General features: G+C 48.0%; 1 protein-coding gene, 1 long non-coding RNA gene and 1 pseudogene across 4 annotated transcripts in view; 1 reads left to right on the forward strand and 2 right to left on the reverse strand.

Annotated features, from left to right (window-relative positions):
• Gabpi (zinc finger DHHC-type palmitoyltransferase GABPI) overlaps nucleotides 1–23,589 on the forward strand; it is a 39,269-nt gene extending 15,680 nt beyond the window's left edge. Inside the window, exons 1-5 of one of the 2 annotated variants that reach the window (XM_077706732.1) lie at nucleotides 5,719–6,015; nucleotides 6,323–6,577; nucleotides 9,204–9,569; nucleotides 12,531–12,707; nucleotides 21,248–23,589. In XM_077706732.1, the coding sequence (XP_077562858.1) occupies nucleotides 5,882–6,015; nucleotides 6,323–6,577; nucleotides 9,204–9,569; nucleotides 12,531–12,707; nucleotides 21,248–21,440 (1,125 nt within the window). In that variant the 5' untranslated portion in view covers nucleotides 5,719–5,881 and the 3' untranslated portion in view covers nucleotides 21,441–23,589. Of the gene's footprint in view, nucleotides 1–5,718; nucleotides 6,016–6,322; nucleotides 6,578–9,203; nucleotides 9,570–12,530; nucleotides 12,708–21,247 lie in introns of those variants that run through there. The other variant, XM_077706733.1, reaches the window with a different exon arrangement.
• On the reverse strand, nucleotides 18,706–19,375 carry LOC144178715 (uncharacterized). The gene is made up of 3 exons (XR_013324053.1): nucleotides 19,234–19,375; nucleotides 19,055–19,163; nucleotides 18,706–18,990 (listed from the first exon to the last, which is right to left on the reverse strand). It is a non-coding gene; the product is annotated as an uncharacterized LOC144178715 (long non-coding RNA).
• Nucleotides 19,441–20,978, reverse strand: LOC144178714 (uncharacterized; annotated as a pseudogene). The gene is made up of 2 exons (XR_013324052.1): nucleotides 20,292–20,978; nucleotides 19,441–20,131 (listed from the first exon to the last, which is right to left on the reverse strand). The product of XR_013324052.1 is annotated as an uncharacterized LOC144178714 (transcript).
• Nucleotides 23,590–26,548: the final 2,959 nt, after the last annotated feature.

A 26,548-nucleotide genomic window follows, 5' to 3' on the forward strand; every position in this document is an offset into this window, starting at 1 on the left:
ACGTCTTGTGTCGGGAAGGTAGCAGAGCTCGTAATTAACAATCGCATAGCCAAGCACGTAGAACAGAATGGTCTCCTGCCCTATAACATGGTCGGCTTCAAACCAGGCCTCTCAACACAAGATGCAATGAAACTCACCAAGAGCCAAATCACAGACAACGGTACGAGGGACGTGCGGGGCATTCTTGGGCTCGACTTGGAGAAGGCTTTCGACAACATATCGCAGACACATTCTAGAATCCATTTCGGGTCTCAACCTAGGCCAGGCCTTTCACGGCTACGTCAGGTCGTTCCTGGAGGATCGCAAAGCTACGGTAAAGGTAGGAGAACACAAAATGGAAGATAACTCGTTCGGGCCCAGAGGGACGCCCCAGGGAGCCGTGATCTCGCCCTTATTGTTCAATCTGGCTACGAGGCAACTGTCGGTATCACTTTCGGGAATCGAGAGAGTTAATCATACGATATATGCAGACGACATCACCATCTGGTGTACCGGATACAGCGAAGGGGAGGTGGAATCGAGTCTCCAGGAGGCGGTAGACCGAACCGAAACTTTCCTCGAGGGCACAGGGCTAAGGTGCTCGACGAAAACGTCTGAGCTACTTTTCTACAGACAGGTCAGAAAAGGTCCCAGGCCCAAGGGGAGGAAGTCCCTCGACGAGGTTGCTTCACACCAAGAGTGGTGCGGGTACTCAGAATGTTCATTGAATCTAGCGGTGTTAACATTACCACACTCCGTAAAATCACAACCAAGACGGAGTGCATGATCGGCCTGATCACTAGAATCTCTAATAAGAGGGGAGGTCTGAACGAGGATAACCTTCTCAGACTCTTTCACGCATTCCTCATGAGCCACATCATCTACGTGGCTGCAATGCAAGGTACGCATCAGAAAAGAACAAGTTGGAAACGCTAATCCGTAAGAGCATCAAGAAAGTATTAGTAGTTCCGGTAAATGCCAACACAGAACGCCTTTTCCAGCTGGGTGTACATAACACACTCGACGAAATCATTGAAGCCCAGGAAACGGCTCTCCAGCACACCGGTGGGGAGGGAGATTCTCGCTGGTTTGGGAGTCGGCCCCACCGTGCTATGTCGGATGCCGGATCACCTAAGGGACAACATCATGGTTGCTTCTTTTCCTAAAAACGTACACCCGCAACAAAATGCGGGTAGACGCAGAGCACGGGCTGTGGCACTGCTCCGGCCAGCTTCGTGGATGCGGCTCAGTACGAACGCACATCTATAGTTCATCTCACAAGCTAGCTGCAGCACTGTGGAGGCTACATTGTTGTCCCCCTCAGGGCGCCTAACTCACCGCGAAGGAAGTGACAAAAGGCGCCGGGGCCGTGCGGTGCCACTTGCCGAGAGGGGAGAAGGGAGTGTCCTTTCAGGACCCCCTTCACGGCGGATTAGGCGCCCTCAGTGGGCGCACTATTGATAACAATGTGGCCTCCACAGTGCTGCAGCTAGCTTGTGAGATGAACTATAGCTTCGTCGCAACAGTAGTCAATCGCGAAGGCCAGGTCAATTGCGCAGGCACCATCAGAGGCTCCACCCCGGCCAGGGCGAAGCAGGCAGCAATGGCTTTGGCCATTGCTGCCTGCTTAAATCTCCACCGATTCGAGGATGGCGGTCAGATCATTTGCCTCTCGCTCCATCGCCGAAGAAGCATATAGAATACCCCACTGTAGAGTACTCCATATACATACTATCACGTGGTTCCCGGCACATCTCGACTCCCAGCTCGATTCCCTTGCCAACCTCAACGGAATCGCATACTTCCAAGCGCGCGCACTAACCCACCGCGCTGACGCGAATGCGAGTTGAGGTCTTGTTGAACCTGGGTTTGTCGAGTTGCGAGACATTCTCTGCTCCTCTAATGAGGTAACTAAGCACTATTACCTTGACAGGAGAGTCTACTCTCCTCCTCACGGTAAACTAAACACACCACAGGCTATCACACTGCGATGCTTGAGACAGGATCGTATCCAAACTTAGCTTTATTTTGCTCCATCAATCCAGACGACCATAGTCCGGACTGCCCGAGACGTGGACAGAAAAGTAATTTAGAACACATGCTCTGGGGATGCCCCTCGTTACAAAGAGGCCCGAATAGCTGCTCTGAAGAAGAGCGGAGCTTTGCGCTACGAATCTCCATGTTTTCACGTCAGTTATGGCCCGCATCAGCGCACCCAGGATTTTTGTCTAGGGGGGGGGGGTTGAAATTTTCACAACAAATATAAAATATAATAATATATAATTGTAAAAATGTAAAAGAACAAATATAAAAACAAATGTAAGTAATACAAAAAATAAAAATAAATACCCACAAAGTATAAAATTATAAAACATAAAGAGCAGCCGAGTTTTTATTATTTTTTACGCGAAAAAATTGAAGAAGGAATATAATAATGGATGCACCTTCACATAAAAAAAAAGAAGATAGGCGAAGCCTTTTGCCATTGCCCGAAGCCCCGGACCCAAGTTTGGACGTAGAATTTGAAGGAAGGGATGACGGGAGATGAGGTTGGGGAGGAAATACAATTAATGCCTTCTTCACTGGTGAAGTCAAGCCAAGAGTAAAGCACGAAATCTGTTCGTATAGGCTGGCACAATTTGCACTGAACAGCCAAATTAACACATATTTCTGAAAGCCTATTCAACAAAACATCATTGTTATCCGTGATCACAGGTTTTCGTAACTGCGCACGAAGCGTTGCTGTCTTCCTCACTAAAATGTTACAAACTCAGGCGATATATATAAAAGAAAACAGAAAATTTTTTTATTCAACGGGTGAGGGAGGGCTCGTACAGTGCTTAGTATTGAAGGAAAAACAGTTGTCTAAGCTTTCAAATGAAATAAAACAACTTCGATCTGATCTTGTTAGATTTGATTTGAGGCCAGAAGGCAAGCTCGACAATACTTAGTCCCAACCTATGGGAAATTTCAGCGTCTTTTTTTTTTTTTTTTTTTCTCTAGAAGGCGACGAATGATTCAAATCTCGTGATGGAAGTTCCGCACAGAAGTTCAGAAAGTGGTATAACCTGGCCTTACAAAAATTGTGCGACTATTTGCGGTTTAGCGTGGGCTATATCATGAGGCGTGCTGTAGGGGGAGAGGGGCTACGGAATCATTTAAAACTCCCAGGGATTCTTAAGCATTCCGAAATTTCCTGTCCAGGGACACTTTTTGTGCCACTAAAATTTTTTCTCATTCTTTTTCTTAAACTACTTCAAGTTATACGCAAGTTGGTCCGCACTGTCTTAAAAGCACAATCCTAAAAGCTCGTGCTCTAGTTTTATTTTTTAATGCCGGTCATACAATATTCTTCTTCGAGATTTAACTGCGAATGTCCAATAATAAAAGCTCCCGAGACTACACACTGCGCTCAGTGAACTTCGGTTTCGGTTCGGTGGTATAGAGCCGTGCGGAGGGGGTTGGGTCGACGGACATCGAGGGGGGGGGGGGGGGGGGTTACAACCCCCAAAACACCCCCCGTTAGTGCGCCACTGGTAATGGGATGTCCAGAGAGTCCACGATGCGGCGGTGAAGCTTGGCCTTCCCGTCCCAACTTGGGAGCGGCCAGCGGCTTCACCCCCCCTCCCTCTCCCCGAGAAAGGGAGCATCGGAGTCTCTCAGGACCATCAATAAAGTTCCTTGTCTGTCTGTCTATCGGTAGTTATTATTTGTTGATAGGGAAAATTACTGGTCTCGTCTGCGTCCTCCTTGTTATAGAACGGGACGCGGACGCGAGTTCATGGCTGAACCGAGAGAGAGAGAGAGAACCACTTTATTTTACGGCTGGGTCAGGGGGAGGAGGTGGCGGTGGCCCAGAGGGTCTCCGCGACCTGTTGGGCCCTGGAGACGAGGGTGGTCTGGGTCTCCAGGGTCGAGCTCCGCAGGGCCTGCTCCCAGTGGGTGGGTGTGGGGAAAGGGGGAAAAGGGGAGCGCGGGCAGTCACAGAGATAGTGTAGTTGAGAGTCCCGGGCGCCGCAGAGTGGGCAGAGTGGGGAGGGGAACAGGGAAGGGTGTGAGTGGGAGAGGGAGGCTCTGCAGGGGAAGGAGTGCGTTTGGAGGAGGCGCCAGGTTCTGGCCTCCTCCTGTGTGAGGCTGGGGTGCGGGGGGGGGGGGGGGGGGGGGGGGTGATAGTGGCGGCGGAGGAGGCGGTAATGTTGTGTGATTTTCCCAAGGAGGTTGTATAAGATTTTCCGGTACGACTCGAGATGAGAATGTCCCGGGAGCTGGGAAGGCCGTGGTTGGTCTCCAACGAAGGGCCTGCTCGGGTGGTCATAGCTCGAGCTTCTCGGATGGCCGCCTCGTTGGCACCTATTCCCGTATGGGCGGGGACCCACAACAAGACCACGGGGTGAGGAGGGGGTTTTCGGGGTAGAATTTGGAGGGCAATTTTGGATATCCGGCCAGCTTGGAAATTTCTGATTGCGGATTGTGAATCTGACAGGATGGTGTCTGGACAGGGGTCTTGGGCTAGGGTGAAGGATATAGCCGCCTCCTCCGCCGCTGTGGCTGTACTAGTGAGGACAGTGAGGGATTCCTGAGATGTGCTATCCTCGGAGAGCGCTACTATGGAGAATGCAGCTCGGGAGGGGTAGCTAGCAGCGTCTACGTAGATGGTATGAGGTGAGGGGGGGTGCAGGCGTTGCAGGTTCGCTGCGCGTGCAGCACGTCTGGCCGCATGTAATGTGGGGTGAGAGTTGCGAGGTAGTGGCTTAATTCTTATGAGTTGGCGAAATTCTCTAGAGATGGGGACGGAGGATGGGGAAAGGATAGGGGTTGAGATGGAGAGTCGAGCGAGTATGGAACGCCAGAGTGGGTGCGGGCCAGTCGGTGGATTTGGGCCGTGCGGTGGGCTTCGATGAGTTCAGTCGTGGTGTTATGTACACCAAGCTGAAGGAGGCGGTCGGTAGGGGCATTTGGTGGAAGCAAAATAGCAGCCCTATAGACTTTGAGGAGAAGGCAGTCTGATTTGGCTTTGTCTGATACGGTGAGCCTGCAGTATGGGAGGTGGTACGTGAACCTGCTAATTACGAAAGCAGCCGAAGTCGCTCGGGCTCCGTGAGGCCGTGGAGGTTTATTCGCTTCCTTCACCTCTAGCCCAATAGTGATGATAGTAGGCGGTTAGCTGTCTTTGTCCTCTTCCTCTTCCTTGCTAAAAGCGTAACACTTCCACGGCCGCTGGATGACCTTGCGTGCGCTCTCATCCAGCGGCCGTGACACTTCTCTAGTGACCGATTTTTTTTGGTTGCGTTGCCGGGGGCGGGGGGGGGGGGGGGGGGGGGGGTAAGGCGGAGGGGAGAGATTCTATGGCTCCCTGTTGGTCACTCTAGATAATCAGTGGGGTCCGTCTGGATAATGCTGTCGCTCTTGATCAGCTGAGCGCGTTAGCTCGAACAGTTAGTCTAGAAACAAGAAACCGTTATTCAAGAAAGAAAATTCGCAGATTAAACGCCAAATTTTTGTCCAGTGCCACTGTTTAAATTATTGGGACTGAATCGCGCAGAGCTGTGTTGTTTGTTTCGTCTACGACAGCCTAGAACAAACACGGTGGTTGCCGCGTGCTCTATGGCCGCGTGCCACGGAAATTTGTTTTGAGCGCCAAGTCAAAAACTTTTTACATCGTCGGCAGATGGCGCGGCTTACAGCTCATCTTCGTTGAAGGTACCTTTTGTTTACCCACTTGCTCTATTACTCCAGCAGTACCACTCGCTAACTCTATGCTCGCTGAGCCCTTTTCCTTCCCCCTACGTGAGGCGCTTGTCTGGCACCGCTACCGCAGCTGGCTGCTGTCCCAGGGCAGGTAGAGCCAATTATACCGCTCCTTCTTAGAGCGGTGTTAGAGCCGAGTGATGACAGTACTACTATGAAAACCGATTCCCGTCGGACGCGGGATGATGACCCTCTCTGTTGCTGCGAGTACATTTCCGAAGTCGGGGAGCGATCGCACATTTTGGCGTGCCTGTGCGACTGCGAAGCCTTGGATGCCGCATTTGACAGGCAAGTCGTCCCGACGTCCTTTTATTGCTTATCGGCGTGCCTTACTCTCCGCAGCGCTATCGTTGCATTATGCAGTCTTCGTTCGCCTTAATCGGATCGCTGGCGCAACTCCTCGGAGCTGGTGTAGTGGTGGGAGGGCGTAGATTGGTGCATACGAGGAAACGTAGCCGCGCGGGCGGTGTTCTCCGCAGCTTCACGGCAGTGTAGACTATTAGCCGACACATTATGCCGTGATGACACGTAGTGGGCGTCAATAAAATCGCCCGCGGCTCGCAACGTTGTTTTTCTTTCTCGTCGCTGCCCGCAGGCTTCTGAGGTGCCGCCGAGTTCCCGCACAGTACTGGTCGCGCGTGGAAGTCACGATCATGGACCGCATCCGAGTGCCTTGGGTCGGAGGCGCCAAGCGGGTCGAGCTCGACCTCATCTCGCCGATTATCCTCCTTCCGGCAGTCCTTCTGCTCGCCTGCCAAAGCTGGACGATGCTCATCATCACGTTTTCGACGTTACCCTTTGCGTTGTACTTCATTCACCGGCGGTGTTCAAGGAACAAAACGAGAACAAAGTACGTAGAAAAAGTGCCTTCTTCGCATCTGATCTTGGTTAGCCTGCTGTGTAACTAAAACATCCCAATACTTTCCGTTGAAAGTGTTGTAATGTAAACTGCAATGAGTAGCCTCGAAGTTTCCAGCTACAAAGTGCTTATACTTAGGTAGAAGTAACCTACACTATTTGGCGTCTCGTACACATTTGCTCGTTGGATTGTTAGAGACATTTGAAGAGAAAAAAGAAATCGTAGTATTGGCCGAGTTGTTTGTGCACCAGTGTGTGAATGGCGCCTGAGATCTCATTTAGAGTCCTGACAAAATTTGAGGAAGAAGGAAAGGAGAAATGGTTATGTGGTGGGAATGCGTGTCAAAACAAGTGACCAACAAAGACTGTAAAGGTGTTGCTCTTGTATTAGTGCAGCCTTTGTAAACTTCAAAATTTGGAATATGATGGTCCGTGCATGTATCGTGTTTGCACATGACCTTTCATGTGATTGGTGAACCTGTAATGTTAGACCATGTCCTAACAATGTGATTGTGAAGCAGCTAACTGATAGCCTTGAAGGCTCACAGTAGATATGCTTAAAGACCTTGCATCCTTCTTGCGCATGGAATATGTTTGATGAGCGCACATTGCCACATGAAAAAGGGTGCGGTATTGTGTTGTCACCTGTAACAGTATGCATATGCAGTCATGAGCACTGTGCAAACAAGCACAATACATCCGAAGCAGCTGGAAAAAATGCACCAGGCTTAATTTGCATGTCAGTATAACCTCTGCAGCTGCTGCAACACATTGTCCTTGATGGGCATTCAGTGAGGCTGATATCGAACATTTTTGGTGACAACATTAGCTGGTAATGCTGAAGGTAGAATGCATCAGTGATAGATAGTTCAGTTGCACTCTGGGTCTTGTTTAATTTTTTTTTTAGAATGCAGTAAAGCACATGTTTGTGTACTTTTTTTTTTTTGTATATAACAAGTTGTGGATAGGATAATGAGCACTATCGCTGATTTCTTATTTAATGCACAAAATTTCAATGAAAGTGGTTGGCTGGGCCGTATTCTACTTGTCATCTTACTGGTAGAGTCCTTCCAGAACCAAGTAAGTCTAGTCATAAGTTGTACACGGCATGCTGCAAAGAAAAAATTTTTTTTTTGTCACATAACATGAAGGAATTGCATCTTTGAAAACAGGTCTGTGTGTGACGCGCTTTGATGAGGCTTTACGCAAGGAGTTTGCTGAGGTGAGCTTTGCGTGGCTGGTACAGCACGGGCTTGTCCTGCTTTCGTGGTTCCCATTTGAATTCAGTAACAGTCAGTGTGGAATAGTGAAACCAGGCACACACAACTAAGCTCTGAATCCCCCTGCCTCAGAGATTATACGGCACTGCTGAAAGAAACACAACATGCACTGCAATTGCCATCAATGCCAGTGTTTGCTTGCTTGTCTGGGTTTGGACCCGTTCAGAGTTTCTGGTCATGTTTGTGGCATGTGGCTTTGTTAGCCCTTGATTTCAAGCCTGTAAACACGGCACAGCACATGCATGCGAGAGCAGGTGCAGCCGTCTGACATAATGCGACAGGAATGGATTGTGACAGTCCTCGGAAGCGACACAGCTGGAAGTGATGGTGTGGGCAAGAGGGCAACATGTGCACTACAGACTACACTCTGTACCAGTGGCTTTGAACTGCATTTGAAGAGCAGCACTAGTGCATATATATGCACATGAAGTTTGTGCAGGTACGAAACCGGCTCGGCACTGAGTTTTTTTTTCCCAGATGCAGTTGAACTCACGATTTATGAGTGATACACGAGCAGACACTTGAGAAGAAATAGAGGTAAAAGCCTAAAGACACTCACTGAATAAGAACTAAAAATTCTTCGAGCTTAAGAACATACAGGGCACAAAAATTGAGTGCCATGCAAGCAATGTAGCAGACCTGTTTAGCCACAGCTGGTGACAAGCATTAAAAGCGCTTCCGAAAGGGGCCTTGGTAAAGCTTCGCTGGAAATTCAAATGTCGAACAGTCATCGTCATCAGCCTGTTCAAGCAAGCTGCAGGATGAAGGCCTCTCCCATTGACCTCCAAGCACCCCTCTCCTGTGCTGCCAGAGCCTCTGAATCAACATTGAGTGCTTCAAGCCTAACCTTTAGCCTCACAGTTCTGAAGGACACATTTAAGACCTCAGCGAAAATTTCGGCCTCAATAATGTACTCTTTTCATATAGCTGCAACTTAAAAGGCTGCTGGGTGGAAAATATGTCTGAAATCATGCCGCAAGTGACCGGCAAAAACTGGCTGCTTGGAAATTGGATATGCAATGTGTATGAAGTTAATCACGTGGTGCACGTTCTAAACACAGCAGGTGGTCCCAACGTTTCTTTGGCGAACTTGACGCAATTTGCAAAAAAATGGTGTGAACGGAATAAAATTGCGCAGATTGTGGCAAACGCGGTTGGAGTTAAATCCATGGCAAAGTACATAAAAATGTTTTATTAGTGCAAAATGAAGCTAAATCTGTGGCAGAGTGCATAAAAATGTTTTATTAGTGCGAAATGGAGCGCTGACTGTCATGGTGGAAAAAAAAGAAGCGAGCTTTAGCAGCGGCGTCCTTCTGCCCCCTTCCCTGCGGTGGCCAGGTTCTTCCTGTCGTGGACGGTGACGTCGCTAGTGGTGCTGCTGGGTGTGTTCCAGCTGGAAGTGGTGCCGTACCTGGAGATCCTCTTCTCCGAGAACACAGTGCTCATGCTCGCGGTGGGCTTCACCTGCCTGTGCGCCTACCAGGTGCACAGCTGCCCCCACGACCTCCCCGCTGCCGAGGGGGCCAAGGCGGCCGAAGCGGCCGCAGCCAATTCCTCCTCCTCCGAAGTGTGCAGTGTCAGTGTGCCCTACATGGATGCGGAAGACGCCAAGTGCTCCGTGTGCCAAGTGGTGCAGCCGCAGCGCTGCAGCCACTGCAGCCTGTGCGGCCGCTGCGTGCCCAAGAGGGACCACCACTGCGTCTGGTCAGTCTCTGCGCTGCGTCACTCGTTACTTAGAGGGGCCATGTAGACAAAGTGAAAGTTTGTTTTATTCGAAAGGCTTAGTGTTAGGGACCTAAGCGCTTGTTCGGCAGCTAGTGATGCTTTATTCACTGAGAAACTAAATATTTTAAAGGCCTACTGCACTCAAATTTCACCTTGACCAAATTTATTTTTAATGCGTAATAAGTACCCCAAAATCAGCTGGGACACAAGTGGTAGCCCCGTGAAACGCCTCATTAATCAGCCAGAAGCGTATAAAAAAGATCCGCCGCAGACCACGCTGCACCTGTCGGCGGATCGCGTAAACAGCCATGACGCGCCTGTGACGTTCCAGCCGACGGGGGCTTCTTCCTCTGGCCAGCCACGCAGCTGGAGAACCGGTCGAGCTCTGCTGCGCTTGCTTCACCAATTTGCTGCCCCGTGCGCGTGTAGAGCTTGCGGGAGACTTTCTCCCGAGCTGGTGACCATCCGGCCTTCCTCCATGGTCCGGCCGCTCGCTGGACGGCTGCAACGTCACTACAATGGCCGCGCTCTCGTCGGTTTCGGTTTCAAAATCGCCGATTTTTGCTGGCCGCTTGCGGCGTCCACGCGCGTATTTCAGCTGTTGTATTTTGCATGTTGCTTTCTTTTTAACAACCTGCTTATTCCGTCGTGCCCACTGGATGCGAGTTTCTGAGTCTATATGCGCCCACCAGATGGAGCATCCTTCTCTAAAACCAATTTGTCTGCAAGCAGATTGTACGAAAATGAGGTTTTCAAGAGGTCGAAATTTTGAGTGCAGTTGGCCTTTAAGTAAAAATTTCAATCTCCCACTAAATTGTGTGTTTTTGCAACGTCGACGACGACATATTAAAAGCAGGGCCTTAGAACTAAATATAGCCAGGGCTGCTACCACCTCGCAGGTGCCCGTTTGATTATCTTGTTTATTGCCCACTTTCATAGCTGGCGCTGCAGTACTGCTGAAGTGCCAGTGTTTGCACTTTGCTTCTGACTTCTACACCTGCTGTGTTTTTATTACTGTTCATACTAATCGTTTCCTAAAACTTAGGCTATGGCTCGACAAACATGATCACGTAAGCGACCGTGCTGCTTGTGTCAGTTGGTCAATGTTTCAGACAAGTCCAGTGCGTCCGATGGCTGTGTTAGCAGTGTCAGCCTGCAAAGTGCCGCAGTAACTGCTTCGGTGTTTGCGTGTTTGTTTGTAACTTTACTTCTTCACCCCACAATTCTTCCGCTATAAAAAGAATGTGTTCTACATTTTGGAGCATAGAACAGAACAGTACCATAGAGTCTTTTGGTACTGCACTTTAAAAGTTCATACTGCATGTGCTTATTTAAGGTTCATAAACTGATGCTACCTGGTGAGTCGAGTGAAGAAAGAAGCGAATAGATTCTTTACCGTACAAAGACAAATGGTGCTTGTAATGTTATGTTGCTCGTAAAGTTGTTATTAAGTTGCTTGTGAACTTGTTTTAATGTTATGTTGCGACAGGCAGCAATTGAAAGTGCTATGTTGATAGTTTGCCACTAATCGGCTACCAGTAGCATTTTACTGAGGAATTCATTGTGTACTATGGATGGCCTGTTGATTATCTATTGTCATAGTTGAATATTTATAGTAGTATCGACAGTCTTGCATCATCATGCCCACTACACTGTTCCACACTGCAAGTTGCGACGTCACAAATAGTTGCTGCGTTCCAATTCGCGGACAGCTTGGTAGACAGTCTACGAAGCAGTCTAACTAGACGTCTAAAGGAAGAACGGCGCCGCGGTCGCAAACACAACACCAGTGCAGACGACAGCATCGTAGCAGACATGTTGAGTTGAGCAAGCCGCAAGTTTCGTAACTAATATTACCGTTGTTATTACAAACATTACGTGATTTGAAAATTAGGCAAAGTCATCTTCATCACTAGTAAATTATACTAAATATTTAAATAAAGGAACAAGTGCTTTTGTTTCAACAGAAAAACGCAAAAAGGTGGCGCTGGCTTCGTTTTTCAGTTTAGACAGGAAGGTAGCCTGCATCGTTGCTGACTTCGATGCTGTCTCCTCGAAGCAGTCTTCGTTGACTGCTTCGTTCGAATCGGAACGGGGCTTAACATGGCGCACTGTCCGCGAAGACGGCAACGAAGCTGTCTAAACGATAAATTGGAACGCACCCAGTAAATTATGAAGCAGGATTGGTGGAGTTTTTATGAGCAATTCCTTTTTCTAGAGCAGTTTTGTGAGGGTAAATGTAAAATCACTGCATCTGGCAACTTCTGTCGAGACACTTTCTAAATAATTTTTTTGAAGATTAAAATAGCTTTCAGACATCACTAAATGGGCTACCTGGCTGTAGTAAGCTGCAAGTTCCAACTTCAGGCAAATATTTCGCCTCAGTACACTACCTCAGCCAAATATTTATTTAAGTGAATCTGACAGCTATCCCTTGCTTCTGACATCTGTATATTCTACAAAAGGCAGCAGCAGAAATAGGAGGTTTACCGGAGCGACAGGCAACCAAATGATCCGTCAGCTTTACTGTTCCTGCTTCGTCAAGTACTTGGTTTGTTTAGGTGGCAGGAATGCACAGGCTGGGCTATTGGGCACCCGTCACCTCTTGTTTGGCCCTGGCCTCCTCATTTTGGGGCGGGATATTGTATATCATAAAAAAGAAGTTATTGGGAAATAGGATAAAAAAAAATGCCAAGATTTAATTGTTTACTTCGAAACAACCCAAGCATTGTTTGTCATTAAAAAAATGCTGAGCTAGCTCTGAAAGGTGTGTTCATCCAGCCTTTCGGCCCCTTCCCGCTCTGTTGTGTAGGGACACGCAGGTTGCAAGAGTGCAGATCGTTGTGAGCGCTACTCGACAACGTCCCGTGGTAGCTCCTATGGTGCGAAGTGGCGTGTTGTTGGAGCGTGGTTTTGCGTTTTGTCTCCCCTCTCTCCCAGGCTGGACACGTGCATTGGTGAGAAGAACCACCGTGCTTTCATTCTCGGCCTGGCCGGCCTGGTGGTGTCCCTCCTCTACGGGGCCAACCTGACGCTGACCACCGTGTGCCGACCAAGAATGCTGTGGGACACGTTTCTCATTCCCGACAGCTGTTTCGAGGTCTACGAGGATATTCAGTGAGTCATGCCTTTCCTCCATGAATCGGCCTGGAGGTGGAAGGGGGGGAGGGGCACTGTATGGCCAGCATCTAATGCTTCTGGACGACGTTGAACCGAAGCACGACTTTTTCCTGTTCATCGCCATACGATAGAACTAGGACTCCTTTTTTATGTGACGACCCACTTTCAACCCAGGAATAGACGTGTGGGAACTACACCGTGTCCCAATCTCCCTACCTAACCCTACTCCACAGGCTGTCCAGATGTCCATTTGGATGTATGGGCAGAACTGGTTTCAGTGAGTTGTGCATGCAGGTGCAGTGCAGAGATATCCGGTTCACACAGACTTTGGTGCAACCGGCACGTTCCAACGCATCTGCTGTATGCTGGAGTTCGCTCATCTGTGTGCGCTTACACCGATCTGCGTCAGTGTGCGAGTACAGTAGCCAACCGTTTTTTTGGACTCCAAAAGTTCAGACTTGCTGGACATTTTGGACTTTCCCGAGTAACCGCCAGTAGTCCCATAGGAGTAACGACTCTCAGATTTTTCGGACTACTTTCGTTCCCCTTCAAGCCTGAAAGATCAGTCAGCTACTGTAGCACATTGTTATTGCACGCCCATGTGGTTAGGTGCCAGCAAAGCAGGCAAAAGCATTGCGATATTGGATTCCAAAGAAAATCTAAAATGGACACTTCCCGGCGTCACTGCTAAATGACTCCATGTAATGCAGAGAACACGCTTAGTACTGCTCGCACATAAGCTCTTAGATGGCCATTGCGCCCCACTCCCATTGTGCTCTTGTGCTTCCCAAATTGTCTATACTCCAAGGCAGCTTTTTTGTGGCAGTGTAAAGAAGGCTACAGGGGCTTTTGCTGTGAACATGGAAGTAATGGCTCAGGTTGGCTTTCCAGCTGCTGGCAGGGAACCTCATTTGTGACAAAGTGTAGCCCCCAAACCAACGAGGTTGCCATCAGTTGATATAAGTATCTCATTCGGAAACATTTGAATATGCATACACCTTCATCACTCAGATTTGAAAAATGTTTGGCTCAATTTGAGATGGGTTTTATGATTTTTTTTCTAATTATTTTAATATCTGTACATTTTACTAACCTCTCCCTTATCTTTCCTTTTTGAATGAAATAAACATTGCTCCTTACCACCTTACCATTCAAATTGTATTACAGTGGAACCCTGATAATACGGCTTTCAGAGGCCCGGCGAAAGCATCGTATGATTGGGGTACGAGTAAATGCTGCCTTAGTAGATGGTCTCAAGCGACAGGTGGGCTAAAAACGTATTTAAATGACTATTTAGCACATTCTCGCATAATTTGTGAACCCCTAACTGAAGTCCCAATTTTCTAAAAAAAAAAAAAATGCAGAGTTCACTACCATGGCGTTATGTGACTGAACAATGGAATGTTGCAGATTAAAAATATTTTAGCTGCCCCTTCAATTTTCATTAATAAGCAAATCCTGAAATAGCGCAGGACAAATGAACCAAAAATTCTGCTCACCCATAAAACAACCATGATCTGTCTGTCCGAAAATTGAGGTTTTGAGCAAGAATTTGTTTGAAACAATGCCTCCATCAATCCATAGTCCTTTCCTGTGAACCTGTGTGACAGTTTACTGCAAACTTAATAAAAATTGAAAGCGTATTAGACGAGCTACAGCTTGTGAGATTTTTGAATACTGCTGAACTCTTCATATATATACCTGTATTGAGGTACATGAACAAATACCTTTGGTGCTTGCTTCATGTCGTTGTCTGACGAAGTATCATGAAAAATGCAGGCAATAGAGCAGTCACTGAAAGATTGCACGAGAAGTTAACGATGACAAAGGACAAGAAGGAAGGGTGGGATGAGAAGAGGCAGGAATAAAAAATGCTCCTTTCGTTACAAATGTCGACAAAAGACAATAGTCAACTGGCGCCCCTGCCAAGTAAATGCTTCCCTTCTTTTTCCTGCTCACCTCTCAGGCTGTTCCTTTCCCGTCTCGTTCTTCCCAAGATAACACGCTAGAGGTATGCTCAAGTCAATTTAAATTTACCACGTTCCACAGCTCCAAGTCAGGTGCCTCGATGCCAGCGCTGCCGTACAGCAGAGACGCGCGTGAATTGAAGCACCCCACTGAAACATTTATACAGAACCATGTTGCCCTACTCCATGAGCGTCCCAGGCAGAACATGAAACCTATCTAGTGGAATGTTTAGTTGCTGTTGCCGTTTGATTTCTTAAATGCTGCCAGGGGCTTGGTAGCATGAGCAGCAGCAGGTGACGGTTTTCTGCAGTTGATGTATTTCATTTGCTATTGCAGAAAACAGGCATTCGTGAATGTTTTAATAAAAGAACACTGAAATATCACTCACATATTGACCTTCTGCCTTGTATTTGCGTAATGTCTTGTTCTTGTTCAGCAATTTTGACAAGTATGAACATTAACACCGGACTTAGTTGTTCAGATTTGGCCGTGGGCATATAAAACTATTGCGCAGATTTTGTTTTACACTTTGGCTGGGTACCCGCCGTGGTGGCTCAGTGGCTAAGGTGTTGCGCTGCTGAGCACGAGGTTGCGGGTTCGATTCCCGGCCGCGGTGGCCGCTTTTCTGATGGAGGCGAAAAGCAAAAACGCCCGTGTATACGAGATTTCGGCGCACGTTAAAGATCCCCAGGTGGTCAAAATTAATCCGGAGCCCTCCACTACGGCGCGCCTCATCGCCTGCATTGCGTCGGCGCGTTAAACCCTTCAATCACTTTGGCTGGGTGGCTGAATCGAGTCACAGACAGACAAAAATTTCTGCTTTAAGTATCCCAAGAAAGACTATCGTCTTAAAAAAAAAAAATAAGTTGCTTTTGCATAAAATGGGAATCTTTTGTATAGTACGACTTTGTCCAGAAACGAACTACAGCTGGTAATGATGTACTGCATTGCATGATTGACACAATTTAGGAAGGTGTGCTGGCATCATCGTGTTTCTGTCCCTCTGCTCCTTTTCGTACTGCAGTGAATTCTCATTGGCTGGTTATTGAATTGCAAAGGCGGGAGTGACACAGATGTGTTGTACTCGGGAACAAGTTAAAGAACAGCCATAGCTCATGTACGGACCCGGATGTCAACAGCAACAGACCTGGATGTCAACAGGCATGCGCGTTTTGAAAGGAGATTGCTATGAATGCGTGATATCGTTTACCTTTTATTGCGTACTGTATTTACTTGCGTAATGAACCCCCTTTTTTTCTAGAGAATTCGGCATGAATTTGGGGGAAGGGTTTATTATGTGGGAAAAAATTGCAACAGATTTTTTGAAAGTTTAAATTTCACACAATAAAGTTGCTAAGAGAAGCGCGTCAGAGCCTTACCATTTCCGTAAAAACACCTGGGTGATTGATTATGTAATGGATTTTTTTTTTTTATTCTGAACATGCCAGTGGCCCCCTACTCGCCATAGAGCTGCTGTCCTCGCTGAATTCGCTTGCGGCTTCACATTCGTAGTCGGCCCACAGTGCACAGTCTTCCGTGCCGTCAAGGCACTCCAAAACTTCTTTTCTCACACCTGAAACTTCCCTTTTTTGGGCCCACAAAACACACGACGATCCTTGTTCACCGACCGAAAACCTTGTTTTCGCCCGTAGCGTACACGCAGTGGGTCAACACTGAAATGCCGCCCAGCCGCGCTGTTTTCGTGTGCATCAACGCATGCTCCACCACCTTCAGTTTAAAACCGTCTGTGCAGCTCATGTACTGGCCCATTGTACGTCGTGCACCAGGAGCACAAAAAAAGGTTGGAACACAGCTGAACAACAACACCACGTAGCGTCATGGCGATGTCGCAGAACAGCAAGAGCAGGGGAGTGCGGAGTACATTTAGTGCTTTGTTCGCACGCCGCCAAAACCAGCTGGATCGGCAAAAGGTCTCTTCGATTTGGCTTGCACTGGCTGCACTAGTTCCGAAAAGTGCCGCAGCGGTGCCGGCCGGTGTCGCGCACGTGCAGCGCCGGTTCAGGAAGTGCAGGTGCAGCCACGACACTAGCGCGCACCGGATACAACCAAAACGAGGACACAAGTGTAGGCCTGCAGCAGCAGCCGGGAGACGCGAACGTGAGCTTTGTGCATCGCGAGCATGGATCGGCTGTCAGACATGGCACTTTTCGAAGCTGCCGCGCAGCTCGCGCAGCTGCGCGACTCCGCCAGCGACGGCAGGGAGTATAGTGATCCGTGCAGTGACTCTGACGACGAGTTCGCCACCGTGTGCATTTCCGTGGCGTGCGCATTGGTACGCGAAGACGCCAATCGTGCGTCTGGCTACGAGCGTGTTGTCAGCAGATACAACGAACAAGAATTCAAGAGGCTGTTCAGGCTGACGAGGGAGACGTTTGATTGCCTGAGCTCAAGGTTCAGCGCTTCGGCCTACTATCCGAGCGCAGTGCAAGGCCGGCAACAAATATCAGCTCAGAGTACGTGCCTCATTGCGCTTGTGTACATACAGGGTGTTGCAACGATAACTGGAACACTTTAAAAATTTTTCCTGAGCGATCCGCCGCTCTGTTCGCGCTCAAACTTCACACAAAGGTCGCATTTTGTGGTCTATTTTGTTTGACACCGGGAACAACAACGGTACTTACCTGTTTATTCTGAAAATAAATAAAAACGATTTTCGCCTATGGGAAAATGGCCGCTGATTTGAACGTGCGAGCCAGCGCAAGTTGATGTTGGAACGATGGAACCACCTGCAGAGTCAAACGCACGTTTGGGATTCACGTACGGAGCCAAATGGTGCAGCAGACGATCAGAAAATGCACCTAGAAATGAGCTAACAGACGATCAGAAAACCCGGTTTTCGGGCTCGCACGTCCAAATCGCCGCCATTTTCCCATAGGCGAAAATCGTTTTTATTTATTTTCAGAATAAACAGGTAAGTACCGTTGTTGTTCCCGGTGTCAAACAAAATAGACCACAAAATGCGACCTTTGTGTGAAGTTTGAGCGTGAACAGAGCGGCGGATCGCTCAGGAAAAATTTTTAAAGTGTTCCAGTTATCGTTGCAACACACTGTACATCGGCTCGCAAGTGTCGATGTACGCGATCGGAGACAAGTTCAACGTGACGGAGTCGTCGGTGCATGCCTGTGTCACAGGGGTCATTCACTTCCTCCACTCAATTAGCGCTGAAGCCATCGGCTGGCCAAGTAGCGTGGAGGAAGTGACGCGCATCAAGGCCGGGTTTCTAGCCAAGAGCGGTGGAAAGGGCCTTCGAAATGCCATTGGCTGCATCGACGGGTCGCATATCGAAATACCGACGCCAAGTGAATCGGCCAAGTCGTATTTCAACCGCAAGAAGTGGCCTTTTATCATCTTGCAAGGCATCTGCGACAATAGAAACAAGTTCCGAAACGTTTTCATCGGGTTCCCGGGCTCGGCGCACGACGCCCGCGTCCTGAGAGAGCCCCTTCTTCGAACGCGTAGCCGTCGAGTGCGGGGAAAGCTACATTCTTGGGGACAGCGCGTACCCCTTGATGCCGTGGCTCATGACCCCATTCAGGGACAACGGGTGCACATTTCCCACGTGGAAAAGTAACTTTAATAGGCGACATAGCCAGCAGAGTGGCCATTGAGAACGCCTTCAGCCTCCTGAAACAGCGTTTTAGGAGGCTGTACTTTGTAGACGCCAGAACTGTTGAGCAGTCCTGTTGCATTGTAATGGCTGCGTGCGTTCTGCACAACTTCTGCAACGACGACAGACTTCCTGCAGGAGCTGACGTCATTGCACCGTTCGACTTCGACTGCAACCAACGTGGCTACGCTCAGGCTTTGAGAGATTGCATTGCTAAAGAGCAGTGCTAATTGTGGACACCCTTGCCCTGCCAACGCAAAGTCGACATGAAAGTGCCTTGTGTTACCACATATCCGACATCACGGAAACTGCTATGTTGTTGAACTGCATCCACTGTGAAAGGCTGGGAACTATCTGAAAAAGGGTGGTGTTCACATCATGTGCACACCATGTGCATAGAGAACATTCGCATGAAAACAGAGTTGGCACTGCTAGAAGAAACATTTGCATGAAATTAAAAAGTGTGCAGTCCTGACACGCCGTCTTTATTGTTTGTTTCACTTGTCCTTTGTCGCAAGCAGATCTATGAGGCGGTCGAATCTCTGCATTCACTCCTCGTGGCGCTTTGCCTTCGCCTCTTGCCACTGCTGGCGGGCTTTATGGCCTTTTCCCTGGCCTCCTCTTGCTTCGCTTTGGCCTCCCCCATCTTTTGGAGCGTCTCCAAGAGGGGACCAAGCTGCGACCTGCTATGTCGCACTCTCTTCGGTACAGGGCCCCCCTTGTTGTGCACCGGGACCAAGCTGCGACCTGCTATGTCGCACTCTCTTCGGTACAGGGCCCCCCTTGTTGTGCACCGACAAGTCCTCAGGAGGTCCATCTCCTCCACCCTCAAGGTCCTTCGGCTGCAGTGCTGGCCCTGGTGAAGTTGTGGATAAACGTCACGCCAACAGACAGCACTTTGCTTACACAATGCAATTTTCACTTACCCTGGGTGGGTTCCCTCCTGGTAGGATTGCCTTCCCAGGCTCCAAAAGGATCCTTGGGTTTATGCTATGTTCCTTCTCTAGAACTGCGGCAAATGTAAGAACATTTCAATGGTTAAACAGGTTCATGGTGTCTCGAGGTGACTCGGGGTATGAGGGATGCCAGAACTGTGGAAGTGTTGAAGTGTTATTTTTTTTTTTTGCCTTATATGATCGGTACAAACTCTTCCATTTATTTTCCACTTGGGTGGCCGTCATATTGCATAGGAACTCTTTGTTAATGAGGTCGGTTATTTTAATCCAGAGCTGTTTTTTTGTCCTAAACACAAAAGAAAAGCACAGCTGAAGTAATGGATGGGTAAAGTAAAGTAACACTTGACTGACACGAGTCGCATTAGGGGTGCACAACGTTTTATCTATAACTTAGTAAACGTGCGCTGCTATTAAGTGCCGTTCTATCAGGATATTTGTATTTCAGCTGTCACATATTTGAAGCACTCGAAGCAGGAGGAAAAGATGTGTGAACGTTAGCATTCTGTGAATAATTTTAAATTGCTTGGAACTAGAAATTCGAGCGACAATGCCAGCGCCCCTGTACAGTTCATTAGCAGCTACTGCGTTCAGAGATTAGCGCGGGGAGAAATTATGGCATCCTGAATGTAATTCTGCACACAAAGGATAACATACCAGAGTGGTCTGGTCTTTCCCACCAAGTCCTTGAGCGCGGTGTACTGGGCGATGTAGAACTTCGTTTTCCGGGCGCTCCACAGTTCCCCCTCATTTTCAGCCAGTGCGGCTGCACCATCATCGCCGTCACTGCAGGCGGAAGTCGGCAGTAGCGCCGGAGGGGGCAAATTCTCATCGCCGGCTGCCGTGAACCGCAACGTTACGTGCTGCCCGCCTGCAAAAGTACACACCAGCATGTATAAAGTCGGCACAGCCTTTGAGAAATCACAAACTGCGACCCAAAGCAACGCGACGAGGCCGACATGGCTACGACCAAAAATAAAACCGCTCTTGAACGCTACACGTGTGCATCGCCGGCATGCAACAACGCTTACCGGACGCCTCGTACAGGTAGCAGCCGCTGTCGCCCTGCATGGGTGACCCGTCCGGGCTGTGAAGGAGGTACACGTCCTTCTCCACGCCGTCAAACGACGCGCAGCGTCGTCTGCTACGCGTTGGGCGGTCCGTACGCCATGCTGCACTATTCCGGCACCTCCTTTTCGGCGAGTGCACGGCGACCGAGAACTAGTGCCGAGGTGGGCCTGCACTGTACTTGCACCTTGGCAAAACGAGGAAGGAAGTGCAGAGGGCGCGCGCGGCACCGGCAAAACGAGGACGACGGTGCTGCACCCCTTGAACTGGTGCAGCTAGTGCAGCCAAATCGAAGAGACCTAAAGAGCAGGGAAGGAGTGTAGAGTGCATTTTGCGCTTTGTTCGCATGCCGCAATGTTTTTACGGCGCAAGGCAGGTTCAGCAGGTGGCGCACCACAAGTGCGCAATTTTTAAATTGTGAGCCACAGCATTCCCGCTTACGTCTCCGGCTAGTGTTGAGATTTCTTTTTGTTGGAATGCGATTTTAGCATTTCTGCGTGTACTGTGGTGTGATATCAAGTTACTGCGATCGTCTACAGCATCAGCAACCAACCATGCTGAGATAAAAACATATCTCCGCTGCATTTTATATTCAAAGTGGCAAAAAAAGTAAATTCTCAAGAGGTGGGGGGAGGGTTCATTATGCGAGTCAATACAGTAGTTTGTTTGTCGTCGCTGCAGTAGCTTATAAGCATATTAAGTCCAAAAAATTACGAAAACGGCTCCTGCCATGTTCAGAATATTCCCAGTATTGCACTACTTGCGCCACGCGGAGTAACATCTGGCTGCAGTGATGAGGCACAGTGGCAACTTCCGTTGCCGTTCTTAAGTTGTGCCCAGTAGTATAGCAACCCTTTTCCCGATGCGTCTTCTTTGACTAACCGTCTGTCCACCCCCTTTCCTTTTCCCCCTGGTGCAGCATATCGCTGTGCTTTGTGTCAGCCGCGTACGCCCTGCTGGTATCTGTTCCCGTGGGCCTGATGCTGATCCAGCAGCTGTGGCTGGTGGCCATCAACACCACCATCTACGAGATGCGGCGCAAACGGATCGGCGTGTACAGCCGGGGCGTGCTCCGCAACTGCCGCGCCTTCTGGTGCCCCAGCTGGAGGTAGCCGGCCGCCGTCCTCCCGCCGCGCCCTCTCTCACCTCCTCCAAACTATATTTATTTGCCATTGTGGCCCACGCAACCTTTGGCGGAAGGGCCGCACCCGCCTCCTCTGTGTGTGACTGTGCATCGACCACTGTGTGCGAGCTTGTGTTCACGCAAGGCTGGATCCCGCACTCTTTCCTCGTGTGAAAGTAGGCTGTGTTGTCTGTACCGTGTCTGCAGCATCTGGGGATGCGCGCTTGTATTTGTACGAGTTGTTTGTGGGTACTGCCCAGTTAGAGATGTGTCTGAAGCACCTGGGGAGCATCCTGGGGACACGAGTTCTCAATTTTGTTGAAACGCAAGCGGCGTGGCTTTACCTTGATCCGGGCGGCCATCTTGTTTTGGCAGCCTACTCTGTTATAGTGCTTGTATGTGCGATTCATTGAAGCATTGCGACGGGTTCGTTCTGTGGGGCATTATGGAGGGATGCGTAGTGGAGGTGCGGTCTTAGCCACAGGGCTCATTTCGATGGTCACAACGCCAGTTTCCTTTTTTATGAGTGGAGTCATGTCCGTTGTAATTATTAGTGGGCAACTGTCTGTGCAAGTGAACTTACCAGCCACTGTTCGAGATGTGTGCACAATATGTTACAGACATTGCCGAGTAGCAGCTATATTTGGGCTGAGCTCCTCTGGACTTTTCAGATCGGAAAGCAGCGTTTAGCTGCGGCAGCATATACTTACTAAAGGCTGCGTGTTTGGTTTGTGAAGGCATTGAGCTTTGAAGGCGTTGTGAATGGGGACTGTGATTTCATGTAGCTCCTTTAAACACCGAAGGTATTGCGGAAAGAAAGCTGAGGAAGCAGTTCCTTTATTTAGGCGAGTAGGAAGCTAGGCTTTTAAACGCCACAATATTGGAAGTTTTTCTCAGGAATCACTACCTTTGATGATCTCTTTTTACTGGCACGAGTGCTTTGTCCTGTGATGGCTCGGAAGTTTTACCCTCAAGCTGTATGGCCTCTAGGTCAAACTACAATTTACGCTTGGTTATTCACTCTTTTCAACGTCAGATTTTTGTTTGATCTATTTATTATGTTTCTGGCCACAATGATGTATTAAAATAAGCGCATCAAACTCTGTTCTGTTACACGTTGTTGTACAGAGCTCCAGTTGGTTGCAAGTGGTTACCTGCAGAGATTGATGCCAATCCTCAGAGATGTTTGTTTAGAATGATTTGTACTGATCCTCTGCAACCTGTCAGAGGCAAATCAACGGTGACCTCCTAGGAGCGCGGCAGGCCGATACCTTGGAGCATGACCAGGAGGGGCGAAGGGTGGTGGGTTGCACGCACCGAGTGTGTTGTGCTACTTTCTGGGGCACTAAGCAGAAGCCCCCCACCCCCCCAATCCACCTTTGAATCTGCCAATCCAATTTGCATGCTGTTTTGCTGATGTAACAATTTAACCCGAATTTGTTTCTTCTTTTTGACATGTAATTCAACATTTTAGGCTACAGGCAGTTTGTGCTTTAACTTCCGATTTTATGCTTGGCTTGTGGAGACGTTAGGAAAAGAAAGCTTTTCAAAGCTTGGGCACTGGATTGAATGATTGTGCAGTAGCCACAGTTGGCGTGTAACAGAAGGTGCTGCTACGACTGTATTCTTAAACTTTGGCATTCTGTAGAGCTCTAGTTCAGGACTCATCCTTCTCCATTTCCCGCCTTACAAATGCTTGTTCCCAACTGCAAGTGACCCCACAACCTATTTGCTTTGGCAGCAATGTCATACGTATGAACGAAAAATTAGAGAAAATTGTTGTTTTGGGCAGCTTTGAAATGCATTGAAAGCTTTTTAATTTGTTTGAATTAACTGGAGTCTTCTCCTCTAAAGTTAATATGTTTGAGGCATGTCTTCTACTATCTGCCATAGTGGACCGATAAATTGCCACAGCGGTCCGATGGTCCGTGTCGTTTATGTCACTGTAGATGAAAAATGCAATTTTTCCCGCAATTTCTCACATACCTGTCGCTGATTTTCACATTCACGGTGAGCCACACTCGTGGCATTCGAGTATTGTGCATTCTGCAGGACATTTCGTCTACGTCCTGTCCAGGCGTTTATCTGTGTCGCTGTGACGCACAATTCAGAAGAATAAAAACTGAATTCAGTGGAAAGTACAGTGTTTTTATTACCAAAAATAACTGCCTTAACAGATCTTGAAGCAACATAGTAAAAGTGGGCAGGGAAAAAGTTCACAATGTTTATTCAGGAAGGTGGATGCCTAAAGAAAAAAGTAGAACAGCCTACTCAGATGGAAGTTCGCAAATGAAATAACATATGGACATTCATTAGTACAGCAACAGCACAGAACACCAGGCTGCAGGGTTTGCAAAGTCGACTCGGCCGGTATCATTTGACATCACTTTTCCCCAAACTGCAGTCAAAGCTGCGGAAAATAACTTGGTAGATTCGTCACGACATCTGTACAATTGTTTTTTGAATATAACAGGGCTAGGCATCAACTTGTTTGGTGAAGCGTCTGGAGCTGCTACATCTTGCACTCCTTTTCCTGTGTCACTGTCAAGACTGGCTATAATGAATTTGCTGGGAATAAAAAGTCACTCACTACATGGACTTCACTACATGCAAATTTTACAACAAGAAAACGAAGGATTATGAAGGTACAGTGATCATTATGGACACTATTTCATTACAGCTGACATCATTACAACCTGCCTTGACAGTTGACGGTTAAAAATTTTCACAAATGTTTTTCCTTAGAACATGCACAGTGCTCCAAATCTCACCGGAAACAATTTCATTGCTCAAAAACTGGAAGCAGCCTAAACGGCAAGTACGAGCATGCACACACACACACACACACACAAAAAAAAAAAAAAAAAAAACCCGATGCAAGATTTTAGCAAACTATTCATGACCAGGTATGTGAACCCCACACTGAAGGGCCAACTGCACTGAAATTTCAACCCAACCAAATTTAATTTTAATGCGTAGTACTTACCACCAAATAGCTGGGACACAAGTTGTGGCCCTGTGAAACGCCTCGTTAATCAGTCAGAAGCGTTTAAAAAAGCTCCGCCGCAGACCACGCTGCACCTGCCGGCGGATCACGTAAACAGCCATGACGCCCCTCTGACGCTCCAGCCAGCCAGGGCTTCTTCCTCTAGCTGGAGAACTGGTTGAGCTCTGCTGTGCATGCTTCACCTATTTGCTGCCCTGTGCGCGCGTAAAGCTTGCGCGCAGGCTTGCTCCCGAGCTGCTGACTGTCCGGCCGCCCGCTGGACGGCTGCAACGTCATTTTAATGGCCGCGCTCTCCTCGATTTCGGTTTCAAAATCGCTGATTTTTGCTGACCGCTTGCGGCGTCCACGCGCGTATTTCAGCTGTTGTATTTTGCATCTTGCTTTGTTTTTCAGCAGACTATACGGAAATAGTGTTTTCAAGAGGTCGAAATTTTGAGTGCACTTGGCCTTTAATTCCCTTGCTAGCTAATAGAGCACTAACAGGCCACGCTTATCACTTGTTGATGGTCACCGGCAAAAAGCAAGAATGTGCAGGCATCGCTCAAGCAACACTTGAGCATGCAGCCTGCTTTGCGAGTTAGACAATTAGGTAAGTGTATGTACTTAGCGTTCACTGTAGACTCCCGTTAAGGTGAACTCACTAAGGCAAGGCCACAGGTAAATCATAAGCTAAGGGCACTTTGCTGGTGCCCGGAGATGAAACAAGCAGAAGAATGCGCAATGAGAAATTTTAGAATAGGCAGTTGGAATAGCTGAAACGACATTACCGCTAAGTTCGCTAAAAGAAATAACCGGAGGACACTGAATACTATACAGCCTACAAATAAAAATCAGTGATGGACATTGAAAAAGGCCCAGTGGGGGAATAATAAAAAAAATGAAATAGACATCATGCAGAATACCAGTATTGTGTTCGATGTTGCAGTGCTAGACAAGACAGGAGCATCGATCACAGTAATAGTAACAAGTAGAACAAGACTATTTCCAAAAAGAGAGGGCTAAACAAGTTAAAAAACAAAAGGAAACCAAACTTACGGTCAATGCAAGTCAAAGTGCATGAGCCTGAACGTATGCTTAACAAACTTGTACTCTTCACCGATGAAACTAGGGAAGTGTTGATGCACTGAATGGTACCAAATTACACCCGCATCTCTACATAAAAATGGTCAAATTCTTTTATTTTGAATTCTCTGTACAATTTCCCTATCAAGCCCTAGGCCATCTTGTATCCTGTCTTAATCCTTTGTTTTTATCAGGCACTAGTCCAGGAACACTCAGATGTGTCAAGTCCTGACCGCCTAAGTTGCCCCCCCTTTTTTTGGTAATGGTTTTAAGAGCTCTATACAAGCTAAAGCAACGACATTTAGATGTGAAAATGTTCAATTTGCAGTCAGTTTTTACTCTTCCTATTAGATCTGCAGTCCCAAATTTGATACCCACACACCTCTAGCATAAGCTATTACCACAGAACTCCGCACATGCTTGTACTACTTGGACTACTAACTTTGCGTAATTTTGGGCCATGAAGATCTTCGCACACCAATTCTTCTCGGGATGGATCTTTTTCGCACTCATCTTCCTTTTAATGAACTTGCCTTGCAACGACTTGCAGGCTTTGTTGAGCAGCACACAGTCGTAACCGTAAATAGTAATAACATGGAGAATGACCTTCGTTTACTCTCTGCAGGTTTATTGAGAACTAAATATATAAGAATGTTTTTCAATTCAATTTATTCATAAGCTCCATTTATGCCGCATCTAACTGCGAATAACAGCTTCAGCAAACAACACATTCTTTCAGTCTGCTTGAGATCCACTTAGCGGGAGTCCACTGTAATTTACGCCCTGACTATCGAGGCATCATTTAAGTGGCTGCGCGTGCTTTTTCACAAAAGGCACCGTTGTACCAGCCCTAGATTTCACACTATTTTTGTTAAAGGAGTAGTGACACGAAATTTCAAAGCTGAGATAACTATGTGAAATGCTTGCTTCTTACCATATGATATCTCCCAGCAAGTTTCAACAGTAACCGTCCAGTATAACATATTTTAAATCCATTTTAATCTTTGCCTGCACGAGGAAGCCCAGAG

This window comes from Haemaphysalis longicornis, unplaced genomic scaffold (assembly GCF_048455015.1).
Source record: "Haemaphysalis longicornis isolate Haplotype H1 unplaced genomic scaffold, Haemaphysalis longicornis Haplotype H1 scaffold_4, whole genome shotgun sequence".
NCBI classification, from domain to species: Eukaryota; Metazoa; Arthropoda; class Arachnida; order Ixodida; family Ixodidae; genus Haemaphysalis; species Haemaphysalis longicornis.